Genomic DNA, 26,861 nt, shown 5'->3' on the forward strand with positions numbered 1-26,861 from the left:
ATGGTATAAGATACTTAGCCACTCATGAGAGGCACATATACATCTAGTAATGGATGTATTTGAACATGTAAACCGTTCAATAACATGGCTTGTTTAGAAATTGTAGTGGAGTGTAAATATCAATGATTGTATAACTTAATGTTACCCTGTACCTTGCTGTGGAGAGACAATGTTTTGTTGTTTTGGATGCCAATTCTCCTCCACAAGATGGCACAATGTGAACAAGCATCAGTGTAGTGCTCTGGCACATATGCACACATACATACTCACAATAACTATACATTACTGTTGTGTCGATAGTTCTCTTCCAAATATCATGATTTAAAAGGGACATATCATCACCTTCCTTTTAATGTACTCATTTGCACCTCTCTCTTTTTCTGAATCTCACTCTCTCACACACAAACACACACCACACAAAAACACATATAAATGGAAACGTATCAAACATGCAGAATGTTACAGTTATACCCAGTTGCCTTTTGTAGCACCATCTCATTGAGAGATAATATGAAATGTTTCTAGGAACCCATGATTAACTTCTCATTCAGTGTGACCAATTTAAGCATCCTCTAAACTCCAAAAGTCCTCCAAACTTTCCTTCTATGGTGAATCAATGAATCAAGTGTCTGCCAATACACCCTTCTTCCTCCTTTTTCAATGTGATCCTAAAATATCTTAAGGAGCTCAAATAGACGCTACGCTGGGTGCCCTTCTTCAGTATGACCCTATAGTAAGGGGCCCAAGACAGTGGGCGGATACTTCCACCACAATATCTTTGGAGTGACTGACGCCCAGAGGAACCAGTGCTTCTACTTCTAACGACAATTTAGAGGATTTCAAAGAGAGGAATACTGTTACAACCATCATAGATAGCCATGTTACGTAATTTGGGGGGGGGGGGGGGTTGTCTGATGATATCTGTGTGGATGACAGTATAGGTTTATGTGTTAAAGGTGTTGTGCTGACATGAACCTTTGAAAGGAAACTAAAAGATCTTTGTGAGGTTCTCCTTTACTCTGGGTTCACACAAAAGTCATTATTTATGGTCCTTGTCATTGGACAGATGGAAGCATAAAATAGGAACATGAGCTTACATCCCTCCAAGACAGAGTTCCAGTTCAGAGGCCCAGTGTCCTCTCTTTACCAGCAGGGGGAATAAGTGTGCTCTACATTCACCTCTGCAACGGTAACCCTCAACTAACCCACATTGTGCCTGAGCATAGCACACACACATCAATACTACTGAGGGTTTATGTGTGAGGGGCGTCAGTCCACTATCACATTATCATTGTCTTCATGTTCCATTAATACTAGTTAGTGGTAGAACATGTCACATTGTTTGTTTAGTCTTGTTTAGTGTCGATATCCTCCCAATGTAAAAACCAATATGTCATTAAATGTAATATCCTCATTAACATTCCTTTATGGGTTTTAATGAGGCTAAATTTAAGAAGAATTAAGTCATGTAAACTCCTACAGTAGCTCACATTTGAATAACTAACTTCAAGCAAAGTCCCTGATTGAGGATCAACCTTCACAAAAGAGGACTTTTTAAGACTCCTTAGATGTTGAAAAGTTTTAATTTCTATACATGGTTAACATAACACACATGATGCAGAAGCAGCAGGGGATTATCTCTAATGTCAGTTTTCAGGATGGGAAGGACAAGAGACCTTTAATCTGAGGTTAGATTGGGGAGTTTGACAAGAGTAGAACATAGTAGTTTTACGAAAAATATTGTTCCATCTAAAACAGAAGGAGAAACACTTTATGGCATTTGAGAAACAAGTTTGAAATCACAGTTTGAGGTGGAAGTGAAATGGTTGTTTACTACAAGTATTTTTGTCCTTGAGTGTGGACACTGTGCCCGAAAACACATCCCACGAAAGATAGCCTTGGCTGACAATCACATGTAACACTGCCAATATTACACTCCTTCAGGGAAGACAAATGGGACAGAAATTAGGAAAGGAAAGAGAAAGGTGAGAGAGAATAAAGTTTGATATGATGAAACCACTGTAATGATGTGCTTTGTAAGGTAAATAACCAATTGAAAACATGCATTTCCATTTGCTGGGGTGTTTGCGTAAACACCCCTCAATTTCTTACTGTTTAAGCTGGTGTGTAAGTGACCTCATATCAAACACACCACTCAAGCAACTACAAGTGGATGCTCCAAAATGGTTAGGTTGTTCATAGTAAACTATTTTGTTGAAATAATTTCATATTTAGTACAGTATTTTGTGTTACCCTAAATGACAGTCACTACCAGTACGTGTTTGATAAACTTAATAGACATCATAGAGACAAAATGCTTTAAGCTGAGGTGTTTGATAAGGACAAATGGATACAAAAATAATCTTGTTTTACCCTGACTATATCCATTTTGGTGACCATGAGTGATCTCTATTATTACTTATGGAGAGTTCAGTTTTTTATTTCAAGTGAGCAGCTCTTCTATTTACTCTCCAATGTTATTTTAGAAATACAAGTGGAAACAGCTGATGGGATTTTTTGGAATGAACACACACACACACAAAACAAAATCATAAGTACAGTTTGCACACAGACGCTGTCTCTCAACAATACTGTAGGAGAAGCTAAATCTGTGGGACTTTGAACTTCCAGTTCTGTGCTGGGGTATTGGTTCCACTGGTTCTGATCACCAACGCCAATGCAATATTGCATAGGCCTATACAAAATGTTACTATACATACTATTTATTAATACTTTTCTAACATACATTTTCATCATATATTGCACTGTGACTTGACCAGTAAACGTCAAGTCACAAGTTTTAGTGGCCTCAATGCTATGTGCTGCTGCTTTGACTCTGTTTTTCCCCGAACCCTGCTTTACAAGGGACCTGGCAACTCCAATGGTTTGGTGTGGGGGGTTGAGGCACCAGACAAGGATGCCCATTGGGTACTGAGTGATTCCTTTGTCCAACAGCAGCCTTACATGTAATCATGAAAGAATTAGCCTGCATCTGTTGGTGAGTGAGCTTTGTCATGTTGCCCTGGTAACCGTTTGGTGGAGTGTTTGTGAGTTTGTGGGTCCCGTGAGAGGGTGAGGAGAGACGGGTGGACTGCTTATGTGGGAGTATGTGTGTGTTTGGTGTTGTGTGTGTAGGGGGTTCTTAGAACTTTTGATATGGATAAACTAATAGAGAGACTAGGTAAGAATCGCTGTTGTCATCCTGTGTTAACAAGATGTATTGATAGCCACTGTTATACAATGATGAGACCAAAACAGCTTCATACATTGTGTTGTTGTCTTACTGTCATCTTGCGTAAAGAGAGGGCCATCATGAGAGACAAAAATGAAGGAGCGACAGACAAGAGAAACAGAAAGGCAGTTAGATGAGAGTAACAAACAGAGAAAAAGAGAAAGACCTAGGAAGACATATGCAGAGGGGTAACAAAATCTTCCCCTCTGACATCTGTTGCTCGTAGCAAAGTCATAACCATAGATGGGTCCAACCAAACAAGACCATTTCTTATTCATCAGCCTCTCAGGAACAATTAGTAAATTAATATGCACGTCTAACTGGGGAGGTTGCTACCTGATGCCAACAATACCTCAGACCCATGACCAAACTCACATTGTCTGTGGACAGTCAGTTGCATTGTTCTCAACATCCAGAGTGTTCAGAGCTGTGTTCTCTCACGATTTAGCCTCCCTTCTCAGTTTCTTTGTGGGGTGTGATTATGCCTTCCTAATCCAACTCTCGTTTTTTTCCAAGAAAAGTAAAGAAAGGCCCACCCACTGTATGAGGGCAAGGTGGTTGTTGTTGTCTGGTGAGGTGTGGATAGAGGGGGTGGATATCAAATAATAGATTATAGGATTTAAATTCACCTGAATATAATGGAATGCATGAATATGACTTTACTACAGTTTTCTGCTTCTGGTGTGGAGCTAATATAATCATATATATTTATTAATTTCAAAAGATCTGTCATACAACAGGATATCTGAATATTTAGCTAAAGTTAGGTGGCTAATTATAGTCTGCTGTCCCACAATTTCGATTGGTTGGCACTAGAATCATTAATACACATTCACATGTGAATGTCATCTATCAGTTCCTTTTCAGTGCATCAGTTGTGTAAACATTGTGCAAATAACCAAAATGTGTGCCATTATCAGGCCAACTCTATTTACACTGAACAAAAATGCAACATGTAAAATATTCAGTCCAATTTTTTCAAAGAGACTAAATAAATAACACAGAATGTTTGTGCACAAGAAGTTTATCTCTCGCATGTCAAATCCATTTATTTGGGGCTATTGAATTCCTTTAAACTGACTGTTATCTTTATGAACTGTAACTCCAATGTTTTTGAAGTTTTGACATGTTTCTACTTTAGCTCAGTGTTTTGAATATGAAGACAATTATTCTTTTTGGAACACAGTATGAGTCTCACCCTCTATTGCTTTCACGCTTTCTTTGAATAAGTGTTTGTGTGTTGTGGTGGGATATTTATCAGAGAGGCATTGTGTTGAATATCATCTTTCTTTTCCCCAGGGGAAAGTTACATGACCCTAGAGGTCTCCTGCCGATTCACAGTGGGGAGGGGGGAGGGAGGGATGCATGGCCAGGTTTTCAAAAGCATTCAATGAGAACCACATGCGGGAATGAAGGAGGAGGGGAAAGGGAGGAGGAGAATAGTTGACGCAGGGCGGTGACTTAAGCCTAACTGACTTGAGACGCATAGAGACTGAGAGAGAGATAGAGTGCGAGAGAGTGAGGCAAGGTCTTTACATTTCCAGCAAGCATAAGAGGAAAGAGGAGTTCTAAAGGAAGTCCTGTGTTTATGTTAGAAGAGATAGACAGACAGACAGACATACACAGAGAGAGAAACATAGATAGAAAGACAGAGCAAAATAGAAAGAGGGGGAAAGGAAAACTCCACACAAAGAGTCAGAGACCCTTTCCTGGAAAATCCCTCACCACTGCAACACTATCACCATTGAGACAGAGCAACACTAGAGTATTAGTCAGATAGAGGAGTGTGATTGTCATCTGGGCAAAGACATAAGCATTTAAGAAAACATGTCCAACTCCATCCTGAAGAGAAACTCCAGCAAGCAAGGCTTGCAAAACCTGTTAAGGTAAGGGCATCTCGTATTTGTTCTGGTACTATAAGATGTTTTTTTGTCTATAGTCCTGTACAGAAGGTATTTAAGCGTGTTTTGGTGCAGATTATCTTTGTATGTAACACTTACAGCTTTCCTCTTTTTACTTATATAGTTCAAAGTTAAAATTGAAATTGCTAAATAATCTAACCCATATAGAATGGTTTGATGGATGGAAGTTAGATAATGGAAACACAAAAAATGTATGATATGTACAAGTCATTAATTACTGGAAGGCCATATGCAAATAGTTTTTAGTAATTTGTTCATTTACTTGTCTTCTTTTTAATTTTGTAAATTTTATATCTTTATTTATGTATGTGTGTGGTGAACTTGTGTGTATGTGTTCTTCAGCGAGACAAAAGGATAGCTTAATGCTACAGTAGAGTGCAAGTCAGATTAAAAATTACAGATACATTCTAAGTCAGGCCCTCTGTCTCAATGGTCCACCCCACCCCTCCCCTCCTATTCCCTCTCTCCGGCCTGCCTGCTCTTGAGTGACTTAACTGGAGGAGTAGGACATCTATGACCCACTTAACAATTTCACTCTCAGGGAGCCATTCACTGCAATTGTTGGCCAACTATGACTCTTCCTTAGCAAAAGAAAGTAACTCTGCAAAGGGACTTATGATATGTATGTATTTCATTGGGATGGGCTTAGCTCATTTTAATGGGAGGAAAAATAGATTTTCCTCCAAACCACTCGTCGGCTGGCTCTGCTCTAGTGCTTGACTGTGCAAAGCCAACATCATCCAGAAAGTTTACTGTAAATCTCAAGCTCATAACCATTGTGCTTTGAGCTAGTTCCTTCAAGGAGAGGTTAGATCACACAGTGATCTGTTGGGGTCATGTGTTATCAGTGGGCCACGACATGAGACATATGTGTACTAGAGTATGCCCAACTGTAATGAGAACATGCTATATAAAAAAGTAATAGTTTATTTATGATGTATGAATGAATGTTTCATCAAAATCAATGATTGTTAAGGAGAGCACTCAAGTAATGACAAAACAATCAGATAGTCCTTTTATCTCCAGTCCACTCTCTTAGTCTACTACTTAGCTTTTCCTGCAACGACACCAAAACGCTTGACCCTTTCCTATTACTTTTATATATCTACCATCTACTATATTTCAACCCAAAAAAATTGGCTTTTATCACTAAATGTGTATTTGCTAAATGGCTTTGGTTAAGAGTCTATGTAACGGGGCTGACATGAAATCTTCTGTGCTTGAGGTTTTGCTGTCTCACAAACAACATGATTGATTTCTTTGTCTGTTATTCATGCCTGAGGCCAATGGTTGCATGTAAGGCGAATTGGTTGTTAGAGATCTGCAGTGCGTCACTTCATGACATCACCAGAAATGACACTAGGGTCTGGGTTCAATGGCTTCTTTTATGGTCGTAACTTCCCTAGTGGTGATGACCTCATCTGGCTGTGCCTCATCCTGACCCCAACGCCCCCCCCGCCCTCCACTTGTTCCCTTCACACTCTTCACTACCGCCACTCCTCAATCTGTCTCCCATATCTCCTCCTTTTCCTCAATCTCTCATGTGTGTAAAAAATTACACGTCAGACAGATTGTACGTGTTTGTTGTTCTGAGGGAAAGGAGAGGAAATGATGGATCACAGCTTGAGGCTTGTCTAAAGTGAGTTGGGGTGGTCCCATTTCCAGGCTGTCCTAATACTATACATACATTATTTGTGTGCGTTGTCTCCTATGAATGCCATCATGTTTTTTTTTTTTTATAAATTGTCTGCAAAGAAACAAACAAGTTCAATATGCTGTAATGCTCTGCCATCTGTTTCTGTGAGAAGAACAGAACACCTGATTGTATTCATAAACCAAAGTCTTTGGATAATCAAGATCCGACTAATAAAAAACAAAACACTGCAAACAAACAAGGAAGTGTTGCCAAGGGAATGTAATTGCCAATCTCCCATGCTAACAGTAATGGATTCAAGTCTTTTTGGCAACAATAGCCTGTTGACCCCATCCTCAGCTTGGAGAGAAGGGTTCTTAGTACGGGGGGCATTAAGAGTTTAGTCATCTTACGTCTTTAATTCCTCTGTCCCAATTGTTTGGAGACTGAGAGGCACCTCTGTTAGTAGCAGGACTTTTCCTGCTCAGACAAACCAAATCTCCAATCCTGAAGCAACCTATTTCTCCAAATTGGCAAAAACATGTCTATATGAAGGATTGTTTATTGCTAAGATTTGGTTGATGCACCAATTCCATATATAAGTCTTGTACTAAACAATATAATGTATTAATTGCATTCCGTTCTCTGATCTAATTGAGTCATTTCTAATCAAATAAATATCATGAAACTTTCACACTGTCTATGAAAGATAACTTTTAATTGGCTGGCAAAAATCTGCTGTCCATTTATTGGTTAAGAGAAAGAGAGTTAGAGAAAACTGAGTTTTATTGCATCATTGCATTGATGAGGAGAGGCAACAGAACAAGTAATTAACCCTTTTTGGAGGCGTTTTGCTCTCTGTGGCTAATCAGTTCCATGGGAATGGAGAACATAGAGCTTTCATGTGGTGTAATGCGAACTATTTTCCAAATAAGATCTATTTATTTGGAGTAACTTTGGTCAATGGTATTTAATTGTGTCCAATTTCATATTTTCTATGTTATTATAATGGATTTCCCCTGAAATGAAATTACTCAAAAATGCCAACTTAAAATGTGCTATGATTTTGTTGTATTAGCAGTGATTGTCAAACTAGTTTCGGTTATTGCATTGTCTCTCAAGGAATCTAAAGGAGGAAATGAAAGATCCTGAGAGTGTGGATCCCATGTTCAGAGTTCAGATCAGGACATCCCACTCCTTTCACCCCACAACCCCATATCCTTCTCCTCAGCCCTGACCGCTCACCTCTCCAGAGTCCCTCCCCTCCACCTTCCTTCCCCTTCATCCTTCTTTTCTTCCCTCCTACTGTCTTTTGACCTTGTCACCTTTTTCTTGTATACTTCTCTCTTTCCCTCTCTTTTACTTGTCAAATATAGCTAATATTATGGCTGGGTTGGAGATAAAAGGGGAGGGAGTCAACCGACCTACAGTATACAGGAAATACAAGCTTACAGTAAAATATCAACTCAAAATAAATTTACTAACTCAAAATAATCACATAATCTACTTCAACCTACATTAACGGCAAATTCACACTTACTACCATTTCATCTCATACTTAGCAATTCCTAAGTACCTACACAAAGTCCATGGTATTGTTACATGGTAGTTAATATCACATGTAAAATGTTACCAAAATATTTTTTTGCATAAATTGATAGGTATCTCACTATAATGAGAAACAGAAAAGAGACAAAAAACAAATAAAGTTAATTAGATTTTTAGATTTTTTTATTAAATTAACATTGCCTGCCTTTTTCAAAGAATTAGTGTCAGTCATGGAAATATACAAATGTGTTTCATTTCAAACTAGTTAAATATTGAGTGAACAACTTTTGTTCTGTCACAATCATACGTTTTAATCATATTACTCATATTATATTGTCAACACTCTCCACAGTAACAAGCTTGTTCACTGGTGTTCATTGGACAGGCATCTGACACATTTTTACAATTAACATGAGCAGAGTCATTGTGCTTGTTTGTGTTTCTGATGCGGTCTGATGTACGTCTTCAAAAGGGTGACAGCCCAGAGGAGTGTGGAGGACGCTGAGGAGATTGAGCGGGAGCGCCGACGGAGAGCCAGAGAGAGGCAGCAAGGCCAGGGACTCCCCTTCAGCCCCACAGGGCCAGCACTGCAGGGACTCCCCTTCAGCCCCACAGGGCCAGCACTGCAGGGACTCCCCTTCAGCCCCACAGGGCCAGCACTGGACAATGGGCTCCACACAGAGGGTGCACTGTGAGTACAACATGAACAAAGATGTTCTTACGTTGCCTGTACTCCATCATTGTGCATCATTGACTTGACAACTCTGGCATCACTCTGGCAACTGACTACCGATGAATGTCCTCATACAACGCCAACCTCTACTATTTCTAAAGGAAATACAATGCAATATTACAATCTAAAATTACTTTCACAATGGAACACTAGCCACTGGTAAAAAATAAATAAAAAAAGATTATTAGTCCAGTTAATGACTAGATTAGGATTAGGTAAATTAGGTCAAATCGGAAAGTAATGGTTAAAAGAACAATCTTGTCTTTAGTCTATCCTCTGGCTATGTTCAAGAGTTGTGGTTTGGATTAGCGGTGTTCTATGATTTTATAGTCATGAAACAGACATGTCTTTGTTTGAAAAACAAACAAACAAGTATAGTCCTTTAATCACATGATGTGAACAGCCTCAGTCAGATGGAGGCCCAGTGGTGCTGATTGTAGGAAAGAGTGTAATGACCATGGTAAATTCATTATCATCTGCCACTGGAGTGTTGTACCACATACACACACTCCATTCTAACCATAGGGCTATTGCTAAGGGCACGGGACTTGCAGTTCTCATGCTTTCTGATTTTCCATTTCAGTGTTTAGCTCCAGTTTTCAAGTTTGTCTGCATCCTTTCAGATAGCATTATGCTTACAAGGAAGAGACCACAATATCCACATGCTGCATGGCTACAGTAAATTGTTAACGAATGTTTCGAAAATGTTAAACTGTAATTTGGTCATGTTACATTTGTGCAAAAAAGTGTAAAGGTACTTTTGTCTCCTACAAATATTTCTCGATTAGTGGTAGGGTTATAGATTCCCATTTTGGGAGGGCTTAGGCCTGTTTCAAGTTTGAGCACAAGGACAAGTGAGTGAGTCACGTTCAGAAAAGTAGTGCAATGTTTACAGAGGGTAAAACTCTGGTTCATGAAGCGTAAAACGTTTGCTTGTACAACTGTTTTGATAGGGGCAGCCTTTGGTTTTGTTTACAAAAAACATACATCTCAGAAGTTAGTGGGGGGATAAAGTCTGATCGATTTCAGAGACTAAATGCTGGTCCACAGTCATGGAACAGAATGTAACTTAATGTAATGCATGTTGTAATCCATATGAAGAAGTTATACAAATAGGACATAGAGGAAGGGGAAGCTAGAGTTGCTCACTAAGTCAGGCGGGAAGTCAGGCACAGCGGTCTAGATGTGTTAGGTCAATTATGTAGGTCTCCATGGTTACCACATCCGTTTCCATGAAGCCCAAGGCAAAAGTTAAGCTTGCACCTGCTATCTAGATAAGACCCTGACATTGCCCTGGTGGCCTCTCCACTTCAATAAATAAAACCTTACTGAAGGCCTAAGCTGTATTCTGCAGGTGCTTGGTTGTTGAGGCACACTTCCCCTGACCTCAGCGTAGAAGCTATGGGACCTGTCCAAAGACAAGCTGCATTCAACCTACCATTGTTCAAACATTGTATGCGGATTGCTGACAGTAGCCTCCTTATTGTTTTCACAGTGGCCTTTTGCCACCCAAATTGTTGAGTAAAACAATGGACTTCCATTCCAAATAGCATTCTATGTTCCTTTGTTTTCAACAACTGATTCATCTGAGAGCAACTAGATGGTTAAATACAGTATGCATCTTTGGGTGTCCTAAATGTTTTCAAATGCCAATGTGTGTGTGTGCCATTTCTCCTCAGGTGTGAGAGTGAGCTGAAGTCTGGTTGCCAAGTGGCTCTTGAGGAGGACGAAGGCTTTAGTGACTGGACACAGAGGTTGGAAAAACACAAACAGCGCCACATAGAGGAGCAAGAAGCCAGGGATGACCGGGGACTCCAATTTAATGGAAACTATAGACCCAGTCCGAAATCAGACTCAGTACCAAATGAACATGAGGAAGAGTGGGAGAGAAGCATTAACAGAAAGACACAAGATGTCTCAAAAATGTTCACAAATGACAAGGTGAGTCTACCTGATAAGTCACTACCTACAGATCTAGATGTCAACAAATCACTCACCAGCACTAAACTACAATGTTCAATCCTAGGCGACAGAAAAGAAAAAAGAAGTGAGGATTTCATACACCTCCAAAGTCTTCATGCCGCAGGACACAAGACACTTGAACACTACTGGAGATGGAGTGGAGAGGACAACATATTTAGTTGCAGGAAAACTTAGCCCTAGGTAAGAACCAAAAGTAGGAAATAGCTCTAGTTCCAACTTTTATGTGTACTATCTTATGTATCTCAGTTCCATGGCTCACTTCTCTGGATCTTACTACAAATTGAAACAAAAGTGACATGGCAAAATCAGTTAATGTCATAATTTCCTGGACAAGAGCTTGACTTCCTCTCGTTAGGCACGCTTAAATCCATTCAGTTGACATAGTTGGTAGTAGAAGAGAGAGATATGGCTGACAGAAGGAGATCCTACTCTTCATCTTACACTAGACTCAGGTAAACTGGGTTCTTGAAATCTACCATCACCGAATTCCATTCATATGAATTCATATGAATGGTTACCACATGAATGAAACATTCCTTCATAAAAATGTTTTCGGCACTTCTCCTCTTCCCTGTTCTCTCCTCCTCTGTCCTCTCCTTTCCTCTCTTCTCTTCTCTCCCCTCCAATCTCCTCCTTCCACTTCTTCCTCTCAACAGAAGTAGCTCCAGCCTGGCGGATCAGGGGGACGTGGATGGGGAAGTGGCAGACGACTCCTTGGAGGCCGAGCAGAGACTGGAGAAAATCAGACGCAGCCATGCAGAGAAAGAGAGCCAAGAGCTGGAGGAACTGAAACAGAGACAGGTCCTGGAGCAGCAGGAGCTGGAGGAGCTCAACAGCAGGAGGGAAGACAGACGCAGGCTCAGGGAGGAGGAGGAGCGCAGGATGGAGGAAGAGAAGCAACACAGACAGATGGAAGAAGAGGTGAGGCCGAAGATGCCGATTTTTCACTTTACAGCATACAAAATGTGCAATTACAAGAAAATGTTGTCATGTAATGTTCTACCGCTTACAATTTGTGAGTGTACAATATTTCGAAATTCGTTTCCATGTGAAGGTAGCCTATGCTGCAGTACAGCTAGTTGTAAGTAATAACTCTTTTGGCAGGAGGAGAGACAGAAGATGCGTGAGGAGATTGAAAGGAGGAGGGTGGCAGCCACAGAGAGGAGGTTGAAGAATCTCAGCGTCTCCAGCAATGAGGGGGAAGATCCTCTAAGCCCCTTTATTCCAATGAGTCCTACCTTCAAGGTACTCCTGAAGACTACACACTATACTGTAACTTCTACAGTCATGTCAAACACATGCAAGTAATCTCAAACGTTACTTTGGCATTTAGCTTTTCATTAGTACTGTACATGCATCATCCATTCATGTTCTCTGTAAATGCATTGTCTTTTTCATGCTTCATGCCAATCCAATAGAAACTCCTCATTCAGTTTTATCCAGTAAGTCTTATGTTATATGTGTTGGTTGAAGGCTGTGATGACTGTGATTGGCTCTGGGATTTCAAGTTAGAACATTTCTTCTGGTTTTACATTGACTGCATCCAACACAATATTGCAAGCACATTACAAACCTCCCATTGTACTCCTCCAATCTGCCTCACCAGATCGCCACAATTTAACATCCTTGAGCTGTCTTTCTGAAAGAGTTGAGAAAGGTTAATCTGACTTCCTGTGTTGACATAATCTAGTTGTGTTTTGTGTGTGCTATGTGTAAATGCATGTCACCAGCATTGCTTCCTCAGTGTAAGTCGCTCAAATTGATGCAATTGTCGAAACTGGGTATCCGATGCCCCTTGCTGAGCATATGAGTGCTTCGCTCTAGAACCATTCTAAAGTAACATTCTATGTTACATTAACTGCAGTGTCTGAAGGCATGACTTGCAGAATGGTTCTTTGCTGTACTGTAAACTGCACTGTCTGTCTTGCCTTCTGCCAATGTGCTTTCCTGTGCTGTGTGTGTACCTACACAGAATGAAATGGAGGAGAGAGTAATAGCAGAGAATACATGCACGGTAAGTGGATGAGGTTGCGCAGGGGTCAGAGATCTAAATGTGATTACTGGACATCTTGTGCATGCTTGCTATTTGTTGTCCTGCTTTTTTGAGTCCCGGATTGCCCCTTTCAAAGATATTTTGAGCCTTTGTTATTCTTCCATCAATTGAAATGCTTCAGCATAATGTAATGTAGTTACCACTACAGAATGTTCACAATCTCAAGTGCAACACACCTGCAACACAAAGAAAATGCTTTGATGCCAATCCAATGTTCCTTTTCTCTACCCCTTAGATTAATGAAAGGACAGAGTCTCTAAACCGCTCTCTGAAGAAAAGGTGAGTCAGTACTGCATGACTATATGCCTTAGTTTAAGAAAGGCTATATGGCCACCGAAGGATCCAAAGGTGAGAATACCCTGGTTCTCATCCTCAACACACATTAAACCCAACATTAAGAGTGCAAGTGGGTACTACGTAATTGAGCAGAAGGAAGGATCACTGTAAATGGATCCTGAACACCATGTGAATGAAAATGCATGACAGTGAGATAGAATAGTATTGGACTTGACAGCTGCTACGGTCTCTCTTTTTGTATTGCATCCCTCTTTGTCAGTAGGTGATTTACAGTCGGACTGCTGTAAGTTAAACCAGATGTGGCATCCATGTTTTTTTTTTTTAGCTGCTAGGCTCCTTATTGTCTGCAGTCGCACATTATTGACACTAACCAGTAAGCTTGCTGTGCTATGTACAAAGATTTATTTGAGACATTGAGGGATGAAAAACAAAACAGTTGAAAAAACTTTAAACCAGACATGCAGTGTCTGAAGAGTGCTGAAGACTTTAATTTGGGGTTGCAGCCTTTTGCATTGCCAGCAATAAAATGGTTTGGATAGGTGATTTAAAGCCTCAAAATAATCATTAGGTATGTTTTTGCATTGGGCACAGTCATGGGGAATGTTTACACCAACAGTTTGCTGGAGGATCACACACTGTGAACCTGATTGAACACATACTACCTACCCTGGCTCTCCTGACATAGATGATAACATCATAATATTAACTCGAACACCTTCCTATACAAAGCATATGTCTCTGTCTCAGTGGCTGAAAGAGACTTTGAATGACAAAATGGAATTAGTATTTAGAAAGCACTTGATAAACTTTTAAATGAATACTGTAAGTGGCCATCATATAGACCACACACAAACAATACAAAATTCAGTAGGATTAAAAACCCATTTCCTAAAACATTCCTTTGTTTAAACAGTAACAGCCTTAGGAAGACTCTGCCACCCGTGGCTGTTTCTAAGATCGACAACAGGCTGGAGCAGTACACTCAAGCCATTGAGGTAATGCTACACCCCTATCTCTATGCAGTTGCTTAGGTTTAAAGATAAAAAGGCTAATATGTATTTATTCACATTGATTTATAGGATAGTATCACCCAATACATTAACAAAAAGTCAGCCCTTGAGCACACCTGCCCCAGTCACTCGTCCTGTAAGGTCATGTTGCTCTCTTATAGACTCACGTAAGGTGACATTGTGCCCATACAACTTGACACATGATCAAAGGTTTTTCACACAATGTGAATTTCTGGGCACCGCAGGCTGTGCTCACCTGTATTTGTTCCAAGCCAGTGGACTGGGCTTGTTCTTCCTGTAGGGAGGTGTGCTGTGCTGCCAGGTGATGAGCTCAGAGCAGATGTTTCTGGGATGTGAAATCATCCTTATTGTTCAATGGCACAGATACCATTACCATAAAATCTAGACAGGACATACATACAGTGAAAAAAAACCCTGGTCTAAATAGACTGAATATCTCAACATCCTAAAATGATTTCCCCAGGTTTCCCAGAGCCTTGCATGATGTAATCAACTGAGCCTTCAATCCTTAACCTCACTAGATTTCCACAAAGGAAGCCAAGCCAGCCAAACAGGCTTTGATGGACCTTCCAAGTCCCACTGAGCCTGTTGCAGCCAAGAAGAACCTGTTTGAAGCTGGAGATGCCTGGGGCCAATGCTCCACTAAAGGCACACCATCCAAGGTAAGGCCTTTCATTCACATCTTTACAAATCGTTCAATAATCAAATGTTGCAACTTGAGAAAAACTCTAGGGAGCATATAATCAATGGAAATTTGATAACAACAATGAATAATTTTGAGGCCTGTGATTTTGTCTCATCGGTGACAAAGGATTATTCATCACTGTCCCAGGACCCAGAGGGTATAAAAGTCGGTGTGGCTAACCTCATCACCCAATGGGTGAGAGGGAGCTCTGATGGTTCCTGCAAAAACTCCTCCTCCAAACCAGCAGTGAGTAAACAATGACTCCCAACTGTATGTCAAGAGATATTCATGAATGTGTCCCCTGTATATTTCGATCAAGCTTTAAATCATCAATGTATTTTTTTATTCATTCTGTTGAAGAATAATTTAAAAAGTAATGCACAACTACAGAAAAACAAACAACTTTTAGGCTTTTAGGATGGTCCTCCTTCTGCACAGATATTTTCTCTTACCTCTCAGTTTTCTCTTCAACTGTCTACATGTCTGGTATCCTTCTTACCCTTTCCTTACGCGAGGTACCTCTCTATTTTCTCTCTTTTTCATACCTTTATATTCCTCTCTAAGTTTTAGTGTGAATGGCTTAATACAAACCTGTGACTCATTAGTAATGCACTCTATAAAAGTCAATTAAAACAAATTGTGTAATGAAAACACTTTACACATCAACGGGAGTCAGGTGGCTGAGCGGTTAGGGAATCAGAATAGTAATTTGAAGATTGCCAGTTCGATTCCTGGCCATGCCAAATGACGTTGTGTCCTTGGGCAAGGCACTTCACCCTACTTGCCTCGGGGGTATGTCCCTGTATTTACTGTAAGTCGCTCTGGATAAGAGTGTCTGCTAAATGACTAAATGTAAATGTAACTTTCCACAAAGGTTAATCAAATTGAAAGAAAGTATGCCCCCTTGTGGAAAAGTACTCTTAACTCCAACTACTGCACACTGCCACATTGCACCTATACTTTATGTACCAGATAAACAGTCAACACTTTAATATAGTGTGTCAGCTTGATTCAAGTGTTTGCTTTTCTTTTTACAGGAAATAAAGCCAGGTGATGTGCTAAACAAGAAGAATCTGTGGGAGAATTTAGGAGACACATCATCCTCTGGGAGAGGCGAGAGGGTATGTTTCAAGTAATGTTTAGGTACATTGTAAAACTGACAATAATGCAGTATTGCAATATTATTGGTTTTCAGTTATCTGGCCAAGGTTTAAATATTATTTAAAGATCTGTCAAATGTATTTACTCACAAATTTATTTTCAGGGGGCCTCTGGTAAAAGATACAAATATGTGGTAACAGGACATGGAAAGTACGAAAAAATCCCAGTGACTGAGGACTATGACGAATACTCAAATTGAAAATCAAGTAAGTCACTAATCATCAAAATGAAGTGAATTAAAACATGACTGAATGAACAAATTATTTGTATAAAACGATTCCTCCTCTCTCAGACAACTGTATTTATAACTTTGTTCGAGCAGTCTACAGTTACATTATACTGTATTCATTGCATACCTCGATTTCCTTCGGATCACAGCATGTGATCTGGGCGTGTTGTTTCAGTTTCATAGACGGAACTTGTCCTTGACCGTGGTGCTGGTAAGCAATTGACTGGTTAAGTGTTAAGGCACTCGGCGGTCAAAACAACAATGTTGAGACTATTGCTTATCATTTAGCTTTATATAGACATCTCAAAAGACATTATGCACAGCTACTCTATACTGTACATGTCTATAAACTATATATACAGTACTATCTAATAAATAAAAACTGATTCAATAAAATACACAAAAATGGTTGGCTAATGGGGTTTTCATGGCATTTTATCCACTTTTCAGTGACTGTTATGAAACAAACATCCGATAGCAGCTGGCTAAAACAAAAGTTAAAAAATTAATTTTCACAATTAGCTTTCATTCCAAACGTTTAGCAGAGAGAGAAAACAAACACTTGGCTGAACAAAACATGCTTACAATAACTATTGCAACACAACAATCATCATCTTGGACTCACTCTTGTGTCCATGTGTATTTCTTTACATCTCCCTAACATTATACCAATGAGAACATCACAATGAATCTACAGTTCAATGTGAAAAAGTGACCATACCCTTCCTAAATTCTACTTTCTTATCCATTCGGTACAACTGCGTTCTGTACTCATAGAGCAATCCATGTCCCACCTCATTCATTGAACAAGTTATAAAGGATCCATTATCTGTTATTTCTACTTCACCTTTTCTTCATCACGAAGGGAATCGATAACATGTCTTTAACCGTCTCTTTCTATGTCCACATACCAACTCGTCAGATATAGTTATTTCACAGCTACACTCGTCATTCTCCCTTCTGCCGTCTTGATCCAGGAATGTACAAACAAGATCACATTTTGTACCATAGGCATACTTAAGAGTCTACTCTACAATTACAATAATCAATGCTTAAAAAAATATATTTTTTTCCTGATTCATGCTAGAAACACAAAACCCAACATCAAAAACGATCTACATGCATCAAAAATCTCCGCTTAAGCTTTTCATATGGATGACTTGTGTAAAAGCCAATGCTTTAGCTTTTCAACATTGCATATTGCTACATATTGATAAACACTCTTCGAAGTTACACTCCTACTTGTGTGACAACTGATAGATCCTGTGATGTGTATGACTAAGTAATTGACATAAAAAGATTAAGGTTCTTTCTGGAGTGAAAACATAAACATAATATATCATTTATCAATTGAAGTGTGTTAAACTGTAACTCAGTTCAGGCATCAGCAGTTGTCTGTTTTAAAGTGCCAAACCCTTTGGCAGTTCTATTAAAGTCCTTAGGTTCCTCATCCTGATTTTTACGACCAATCAGACCCATCTCAAACACAGACGCAATTTTGGTGAGAGGCTTTTCAGCAGCCTCCTTCAGCTTCCTAGCATCAAACCGTGGGCTGTATAGAAGAATTGGCAACCGACTGACAAAAGATGGGACTTCTATCTGGTTGTCTTTTGACGTAATATTTTTTGAATCATTCTTATTTGACTTGATCTGCTTCATGATGTTCTCCTTAGTGGAGAACATCTGAAATAGCATAGCATCCCACATCTTCAATGCCCTTAGTTCCATATTTTCCTTGACTACCTCCTGTGCTTTAGGCTGAGCTTTGGATTTATTGTCCGGTTTTCTCTTGTCAGTGTTATTTTCGCAGCCACTGGAGTCCTTCACAGATTCTGGAGGTTCTGGAAACTGGGGTTCATCTGGTTCAACAACCATGTGTTTTTTAAGTCGTGTCCATCCACTGAGTTTGGCCTTCAGGCCCTTGGGTTTAAGTACTGCCTTGGATATTTCCGCAATCTTCTTTTTGTCAGAAGTTGAAGATGCTGTTGATGTCGGGAACTTCGTAGAGTCCGTCTCTTGTGTTGATTTCCCCGGGGAAGCTGTAGCAAGTGGTTCCGTAACTTCCTTGTCTGCCAGTCCAGCCTTTGACAGAGATGGCGGAGACATTCCTCTGTTTGTGGATGGCCCTTTTACTGAGACTGAGGCCTGAGGCAAAGAGGCAGGAGTGATAGAGTCAATCACAGCGGCTTTAGATATGGATGGTTTCATCACAGTGGCTATTGCAGGGTTTGAGGAGGATATACTTTCAATGGCAGACTCTATAGCAGGTTGCATGTTTATGGTAGGCTTGTTAGTTGGGATGGATTCAGAAGAAGATTTTATTGAGTCTTTGGTTTCTATAAGAGATTTTGTAAGTTTGGTTTCTACGACAGGGCTTAAGGAGGAATTTTTCTCCATCTGCTTTGCGGAGGGTTGATCCTTTATAGCAGGTTGGTTAGTTGGGGCAGGCTCGGAAACAGGCTTCATAGGGTCTTTGGTCCCAATATTCAATTTTGAAACAGGTTTAGTTTCTGAAGTAAGATTTAAGGGGGACTCTAAATCTGAAGAGGTCTGTATTAAAGGCTGTGCATTTACATTATTCTTGTTAGTTTGTTTACATTCGGGGAAAGGGTAATCTTCTGTATCAATTGTAGGATTGGTTACATTTCTTAAATTTACAGTAGGCTTGTTAGTCATTTTATGCTTGGAGATGGGTTTTGGGGAAGCTTCCTTCAATACTAGAGGTTTTGGAAGTTGTTTACCTTCAATTGTTGAGTGTGAGAAGGATCTTGTTTCAGGGGTGAACATGGTGGAGGGCTTTACTTCAATGGCCAGCTTTGTTGGTTGCTGGCTTCCCATGGTTGAGTTTGTTAGAGGGCTGATTGGAACAATATGTTCCATGGAAAGACTATTAGTTGACAACAGTGTGTCTAAAGCAGGTTTACTGGCCCTTGTCATTTCTGTGTGAGACTTTCTAATCTGCACAAACTGAGTTTCTGTGCTGGGTTTGTTGGAGAGTTTGGTTTCTGTCATAGGTTTGCTGGTTATTACATTTCTTATAATATGTTTGTTTGGAAGATTTTCTCCAGTGATTGGTGTGCTGGGCAGATGACTTTCAGATGTCACTATATCAGGCTGTGGTCCTACTAAACATTCAATAGGCTTGCTCTGTAATTCTGTTTGAATGGTATATGTTTTATGGAGATTTGATCCTATTATAGCCTTGATGGGTAGATCATTGTCTATAACAGGCTTGCTGTATTGTTTTGTTGTAGGCTTCTCATGCACTTTTATATCTGGTAAGGGTTTGTTAGATACATTGAATCCTGTGGTTGATGTGCTGTTGAGATTGTTTTGTATGCTAGGTTTTCTGGACAAACTGTTGTCCATAGTGGCCTTGCTGGAAATATTGCATGAAGTTTCTGGGCTAGGTATGCTGCAATGTTTTGTTTCTGCAAATGGTAGATAACAGGGCTTTTTGGTTTGAGTTGAAGATTTTGAAGGTAATATGGCTTCTACAGCCATCTGAGGTGGTACTTCGTTTACAATTGACATTGTGCTGAATGTGCTGGGTTGTGCTTCCATACTTAGTTTACTGGGCAATGAAGTTTCTATGACTGGCTTCTTGTATTTTATTTTTGGCTTTTTAGGTAGAGCTGACTCTGTAGTGGGTCTGCTAATCATCAACGTTTCTGAGATAGGCTTGTTGAAAATATTTGATTGTATGTTAGGTTTCCTGGACAAAAAGTTTTCTGGGGTTAACTGTCCTACAACATTTTCTATGCTAGGTTCACTTAAAAGTCCAGAGCGAACCATAGGATTGTGGCATAATTTGGTTTTACCAGTAGATTTGTTGAGAAATGTCGGTTCTACAGAATTTTGTGGTATCTTGGTTTCAACTGCATTTTTGATATCATGTTTGGCTTCATTAGTAATTTTACAAGGCAGTATTGATTCTACAGTTTTCTTGCTTTGTACAAGGGTTTCAGAGGTAAGCCTAGCATCTGATCTGAGCATTACTGGTAATTCATCTATATGAGCATTACTGGTAATTAACGTTCCAGTTGTAAGGTTGTTGGAGCGGGTGGTTCCTGTGGTGGGTAGAGCATCGATGACTTGCTGTGTTGAATGACTAGCTCCTACAGGATTTACATTGATTGGACTTTGAGTACCAGCTGAGTCTAACCTTGTACTTGGTTGTGGGTGATTTGTTAAATTCAGCCTTGTTACAGAGGAATTTATAATACTTTTGGTTTGAGGTCTAATAAATGTAGGAACCATCTCTGTGTTTTCGTTTTCATAAGTGATATTTGGGACATTTGGCATTTTCTCAATTTCAGCATTTGCAAAATGCATTTCCATATTATTGAAAGGAAATGAGTATCTTGTCACAGCATTACTATCAATGAAGACTGAAGGAGTTTCATTTGTATAAAACTCCACTGGAAATAATTCTGCACTTATTGTTTGCACCTCACCTGCTTTAGGTATTGGTATTGGAGCCTCAGAATACGAGGCTTTAGGTGTGGACACTTCAGGTTGCATAGTTTGTGGCCCAAAGGCCAATGAAAACTGTTGTTTTCTTGTGTCCATGTTAACATCTTCTGATTGGATTTCTTCAGATATGTCTGTTCTGAATGTTTTTGGCTGGTCTGTTGGAATATCTGAGAAGCCCCTTGCAGCTGAAAGTGTTTGCAGAACCTGAGCATCAGAAGATTGTACCAATGAGGTTGTTTGTTGTGCAATGACAGCTTTAGTAGAATTACATTCTTTTATGGATACTTCCGATATAGCAATAGGAGATCCAGTTAATCCATTAGAATTTAATTTGGATGATGCCAATTCATTGACATTGGGGCCCTTGGGACCATAGTAAGCAGAGTTGGTGCGAATCCCACCATAAGCAACATATTCAGATGGGGTAAGTCCATAATATGTTGACCTTGGTCTTGGTTTTGGGGATGTCATCGTAGATGATGGAGGTATTTGAGATCCTAACAATGATGTTAGGGATTTCCGTGCCTCAAGTACAGGTGAGTTTGGTGTTTGATATCTGGGAGACAGAGGATTTGGGCTGAGTGGTACCTGTGCTGTTATTGGTGTGTCCCCACTTGAATATGTCTTTGGTATACCTTTGGGAAATGTTGATGTCATTGGAAAATCATACCCCGATTGAGAGGTTTCAAATCTGGAACTTTCATCAATTTGAACTTTTAGCATTGGTGATTCTGTCAGCAGTGGTCTTGGAACTGCCATCTCATTTACTGCAGTGTTGGATACTGGAATTGCATTTGGAGATAAATCAGCAACAGCTGCTCCTAAGCCAGTTGTTTTAAAACTGTTGTGAGTTGAATTGCTGTTATCACTTACTAAATCATTAGAGAGTTTGTTTGAGGCAGTATTGTTCAGTCCAATTGGTTTTAGTAGACATTCTGCTGCTGAGGGAGTTTTGATTGTACTTGTAAAAGGCACAGGTGATTTAAACGTATATGACTCTTTAATAACAGCAGCATGCACATCCCGAGAAGAGGAAAAAACAGGACTTGCTGCAAATAAGAGCGGGTTGGGTTTTGAGATCTCAAAAACAGGTGTTGTTCCTCTTGATGGAAGACATGACGATGTCTTTGGTCGACCAGCTGAGGTCTTTGCCACAGACATCTTACATGAAGACAATGCTTCATTTTTCACGTCGGATACAGTATTGGCTCTGTGTAGAGAGGATAAAGATGCTCCTTGGTATGATGCGTTTATTCCCATCGTGTCATTAACAAAGGGCTTTGAAATTTCATAAAAAGTTGCTTTGGATGTATAAATCCTTGTCTGTTGGACTTCAGGCTTAATTCCTGTAACACCTTCCAATATTGACAATTGTGAGCTGTCCATCTGTGATGGCAGTAGGCTAGCCATGGAATTGCTTTTACTTCGCCTTGCTGCAAAAGTTGATGTTTGGCTTGTAGCCATCTCCTTTAGCTTCCAGGGTGTCAGCTTCTCAGTGGAAATAAGAGGTTGTGCCTGAGGGGCTAAAACTGATACTAGTGCTGGACCAGGAGGTGGAACCGGAACCAGAGCAGGTGCCAAGGCCTGGCCACTGGGGGCTGCTGGAAAAAGAGTCAAACTGTGAGTTGATATCTTTGGGGAAGCTGGAGCAGACTGTGGCACTTGGGGTGATCCTGGAGGACATACAGTGGAGGCTAATGCATAGGAATTCACTCTTGATGAATCAAAGCTTTTGAGAGTCACTGGAACTGTAGGTCTTTGAGGTGGCGCTAAAGCTGAAACAAAAACTGGGGCTGGAGCTGAAACTGGGGCTGGAGATAAAAGTGGGACTGGAGCTAAAAGTGGGACTGGAGCTAAAGCTGGGACAGAGGCTGCAGATAAAACTGGTGCCAGGGCTGGAGATGGAGCTAAAACTGAGGCTGGAGGTAAAGCTGGGACTGAGGTTGGAGCTAAGACCTGGACTTGGGCTGGAGCTAAAACTGGGGCTAGAGCTAAAACTGAGGCTGAAGATGAAGTCAGAACTAGGGCTGGGGCTGGAGTTAAATCTTGAGCTGTTGCTGGGGGAAGAGCTTGAGCTAGGGGTGGGGGTGGAGCTGGGGCTGGAGCTAAAGGGTTAACTAGACCTGGGGCAAGAGCTGGTGATAGCATCACCTGAGTTTGCACAGGTGGAGGTGGGGGCATCATGACTGGGGTGGCATCCTCAAACCAAAACGATGAGCATTCATAGAGTGGAGCCACCTGATGCTCAGTCCTGACTTGAGAGGTGTAAGATTGTGGGGGAAAAAACCCTGTGTGGCCATGTGGGCTACTTTGTGGGTAGGGAGATGCTGAATGCTGATATAATGGTCTGATGGGAAAAGTAAAATGTTCTCCATAGTAGGAGGACTCAGGTGTCCTGGGTGGGGTTGACTGGTCACTGTGCTCAAGATCAGTGCTTGCTTCATTCACGGGAGATAAGCAGGAGCGAAAGGGTATAGGTGTCTGCGAGGGGCCAGACTTTTTCTTGGCACTCTTCTTTTTCAGCTTTTGTAGCCGGGCATTGTCTTTGCTTGGTTTGGGTAACAGGGGTGGTGGGTATTGCTCAGAGAGAAGGTCTGGCTGTAATCCATTGTAGTGTCTGACCTCCATCAGCTTTCCAACCCCCTGTAGAAAAAACAGTAGACATAAGGCGAAGGTACATTTCACTGCCAGTATTATATTTAAACAATTGTTACATGGACCACCCAGTACTGCATGGTCACAGTATGATGTTGAAGCGGGGTTGAGTACAAGTAAACACATAATTTTGTCCTAACATTGTATGAATTGAATCACTGACATTGCCTCTTTTTTTTCAGGTGGACAGTGCCATGAGGATTTTTAAGGAAAGATAAGTTTTGATGACTATGGTGACCACTTACCATCTTGTTGACATACATTCTTTGCATTTCAAACATGCCTTCGACAAACCCTTACAAGATCCTCTTTGAAACAAGGCTGTCTTGATCATTTATTTCTCCATTTTAAAAGACACTGCCTACCTAGTATACCCTTCACAAAGTTCTACAAAACTGTTTGTATCCTTCTGTTTCAATAAGACAATCTTTTTTTCTTTTTTTCTATAAGACAATATTACTCATTGTTGTCCTGTGAATAATTTGTTTTCTTGATGTACTGTGTCTAAGCAACACAATATAAATAAAATCAATTCGTCGACTTGCCTTGTTTATCAATGGTTCTGCAATGATTCCACTTGAGGTACAATTCTGAAAAGGTGACTGTCCAGAGTCACCAGCATGCTTACAGGTACTAAAATCCACAGCTGCTTTGAGTCTTTATTTAACCCTAGCTAACAACTCAATAAAAACTGTAACTTGGACAGGTTTAGAAAGATATGGCATTGAATGACAAAAGGCTCATCAACAGAGTTTGGACAGTGATCATAATGGTGTCCTAAAGGTGCTAAATGACTATCTAAAGCCTGAACAATATAAAATATACAACATATAACATGCTATTGGTTGACATAGAATGGGAGATATTCAGTCAAATTATACCCTATGGGACTAAATTGTTAATAATTGTTAATAAGTGTCTTTGTTCCACATTCTAATAATATAGGTATGTGTTCTTTGGTCTAACTTCTATAATTGATTTGATTTACTGTTGACATTTACAATATCATGTAACAGTACAATGTTCTTCAAAAGCCTGTTGAGCTCATTACAATGGGAGTGGATACGTTTTGTTTTGTTTCTCAAACATCAACCTAATGGATGTCTGGATACCTCTTTAGACTGTGCAATTTACCCATGGCCTAATTTTAGAGGGTGGTAGGGGAAAGACAACCTATCATGAGCCAGCCACCTGCTCCCTGCAGTTAAGAGCTGTCTTTGAGGCAGTGAATCAGTTTCACTGATGGAAATGAACCCCTGTTTAATCAGCCACTACTACGCCAATGCACAGTTTAAAGTTATAAAATAATATACTTTTCTATGATAACATCTTTATAATGATTTTGGTGGTCTGTGATTTATCACTGCCTTAACTGATTAAATGTAATACCTAATAATAAATAAATGTTTAGATATGTGTTTATTATTAAAACTAAAAGGTGAAAGAACCAATATATATAGATGCTCCTCAAAAATACTGCTTATGTTACACATTTTATCAAAAGTAAGTAAGTTGTTCAATTTTCTTTATCCCTATTAGAAAGTAGGCCTTGTTGTAAAAGTGGAAAAACCTACACTACTGAGACAAACATTCAACCCAGTACTTGGCACAGGAACAAGGTCACCCTTTTAAGGTTATGGGGTAAGATATCTGGGACACATCCAACACTCCAGTTCAAAAGAGGGAAGATATGATTAGCTTTCCAATAAATAATAATAGCTTGCACTGTTTAACAACCTCAAATTAGGCTTCACTGTAAGACACATGAACTAACCACAAGTAAACGGTGGTAGACATAACTCTGTAAAGGCCACAGTATCCACATTATGTTATACTTACCAGTTCATGTAGAAGATGAATACTTTTATTGGTAATTCTACAAAAAAGGACAATTGTTTTTTAAATACATATAGAAAGCAACCAAACAACACAACTAAGAAATATATTTACAAATATAAGTTATAATATTTATGGTAATGCTTAGGAAGCCTTTGGTGGAATTACATTCTTCATGCACCTTCCGTCCATTCATTACATTTAATGGACGATTATGTTAAATAAGATTCAGACGGAAGGATGTGGTTGAAATGAATGTACTTTAATACTGGAATTCTGTCCATTCAAACATTGCAAAAACATATGCATGCAATGTAGAGTTTTAACTACTAATCTTAATTCTTAGCTGTAGGCCTGTACCCTGTCTCTTGGTCATGAACCCAATACAGAACAGTAACATGATTCTGTCCATGAACAGATGGTGAAATGCATTGTGTTTACCTTTGTAAGTGCTAGTTGGGGGGGTAAACTGCTTGCTTCCTGCTAATCCAAGTTCGAAGTGTCACAGGGCCAGTCTCATCTTGAAATGAACTGCACCCTGCCTGGGGGAGCGGGCAACAGTCTCCGTGGCCATTCCAAAAATAAAAATCTGTTGCCCTCAATACATATTCCACTGGGACTGCGCTGTAGGCCCCTGACAGTCTCACCCAGACAGGGGGTTTCCAGGCCACCTGAGATATGTACGGCAGCCCTACAGGGAGCGCTGCTCTGAACTCCACTGACCTGCATCCCCTTGAGGTAGCTATGAGCCAACTCAGCCAGGGTTTTTTATCCCATCTACAACGTGGTCTACCAAAACATATAGGCTTGCCATTCCAAGCCTCGGGGGGAGACTGAACACTCCTTCAATTTGTTGGGTGGTTATGTCTGTGGGTGTGTCTACTGTGAAGATGTACAGTACATGTATAAGTATGCTAATTTTACACATGATAATGTATGAATATGCAAGAAGGCTACATTATATAAATGTATCAGTATTGATGCTACAGTACATATAGTACAATAACGACAATACAATTAAGTTTAATAAGAGGTTTTACTTGATTGAGTAAAGCTTCTTCATGGTCTTGAACAACCTATAATACCAAGTCATACTATTCACACATAAACAACTCTAGAATATGTTGAATCTGCATAATACAATATAGAGAAATTAGAATATATAATATTACAGAGAATCCTTTAACTATATACACAAATGTGTGCAGCTACCAAATCCAGAAAATATTTACAGAATTTTGTAAATTAATGATCAGATAAGCAATGAAATCTCAGTGGAAAAGTATATAAATATTGTGGATATAATATTGTGTGGAAAAAATATGGCATCTCTCCCTCTTTCTCCCCCCCCCCCCCCCCTCTCTATATATATATATATTAGAGTAGA

General features: G+C 39.9%; 2 protein-coding genes across 5 annotated transcripts; one reads left to right on the forward strand and one right to left on the reverse strand.

Annotated features, from left to right (window-relative positions):
* Window positions 1-4,713: 4,713 nt before the first annotated feature.
* On the forward strand, window positions 4,714-24,178 carry LOC134028563 (non-muscle caldesmon-like). Of its 2 annotated transcripts, XM_062472210.1 has the most exons (14): window positions 4,718-5,118; window positions 8,808-9,026; window positions 10,748-11,009; window positions 11,095-11,231; window positions 11,708-11,972; window positions 12,156-12,296; window positions 13,024-13,065; window positions 13,340-13,383; window positions 14,315-14,396; window positions 14,954-15,094; window positions 15,244-15,363; window positions 16,155-16,238; window positions 16,382-16,484; window positions 23,821-24,178. In XM_062472210.1, exons 1-13 carry the CDS (start codon window positions 5,060-5,062, stop codon window positions 16,475-16,477), a joined length of 1,692 nt encoding a protein of 563 aa, XP_062328194.1. In that variant the 5' UTR covers window positions 4,718-5,059; the 3' UTR covers window positions 16,478-16,484; window positions 23,821-24,178. The 2 variants fall into 2 exon arrangements, with proteins under 2 accessions (XP_062328193.1, XP_062328194.1); XM_062472209.1 differs by lacking the exons at window positions 16,155-16,238; window positions 16,382-16,484; window positions 23,821-24,178 and adding an exon at window positions 15,527-15,763 and having other exon boundaries at window positions 4,714-5,118.
* On the reverse strand, window positions 16,925-26,133 carry LOC134028562 (mucin-2-like). Of its 3 annotated transcripts, XM_062472205.1 has the most exons (3): window positions 25,916-26,133; window positions 25,478-25,514; window positions 16,925-23,626 (listed from the first exon to the last, which is right to left on the reverse strand). In XM_062472205.1, the coding sequence occupies exon 3, from the start codon at window positions 23,609-23,611 to the stop codon at window positions 17,885-17,887; it is 5,727 nt and encodes a 1,908-aa protein (XP_062328189.1). In that variant the 5' UTR covers window positions 23,612-23,626; window positions 25,478-25,514; window positions 25,916-26,133; the 3' UTR covers window positions 16,925-17,884. The 3 variants fall into 3 exon arrangements, with proteins under 3 accessions (XP_062328189.1, XP_062328190.1, XP_062328192.1); XM_062472206.1 differs by lacking the exon at window positions 25,478-25,514; XM_062472208.1 differs by lacking the exons at window positions 25,478-25,514; window positions 25,916-26,133 and having other exon boundaries at window positions 18,340-18,652; window positions 19,249-23,712.
* Window positions 26,134-26,861: the final 728 nt, after the last annotated feature.

Source organism: Osmerus eperlanus, chromosome 10 (assembly GCF_963692335.1).
Source record: "Osmerus eperlanus chromosome 10, fOsmEpe2.1, whole genome shotgun sequence".
Taxonomy (NCBI): Eukaryota; Metazoa; Chordata; class Actinopteri; order Osmeriformes; family Osmeridae; genus Osmerus; species Osmerus eperlanus.

Excerpts from the sequence above, each read along its gene's own strand:
- LOC134028562 (XM_062472206.1), bottom strand. The coding sequence starts at position 23,611 with ATGGAGGTCAGACACTACAATGGATTACAGCCAGACCTTCTCTCTGAG.
- LOC134028563 (XM_062472209.1), top strand. The coding sequence starts at position 5,060 with ATGTCCAACTCCATCCTGAAGAGAAACTCCAGCAAGCAAGGCTTGCAA. Across the intron at positions 11,973-12,155 it reads ACAGACAGATGGAAGAAGAG|GAGGAGAGACAGAAGATGCG; the intron begins GTGAGGCCGAAG and ends CTCTTTTGGCAG. Across the intron at positions 12,297-13,023 it reads CAATGAGTCCTACCTTCAAG|AATGAAATGGAGGAGAGAGT; the intron begins GTACTCCTGAAG and ends GTACCTACACAG.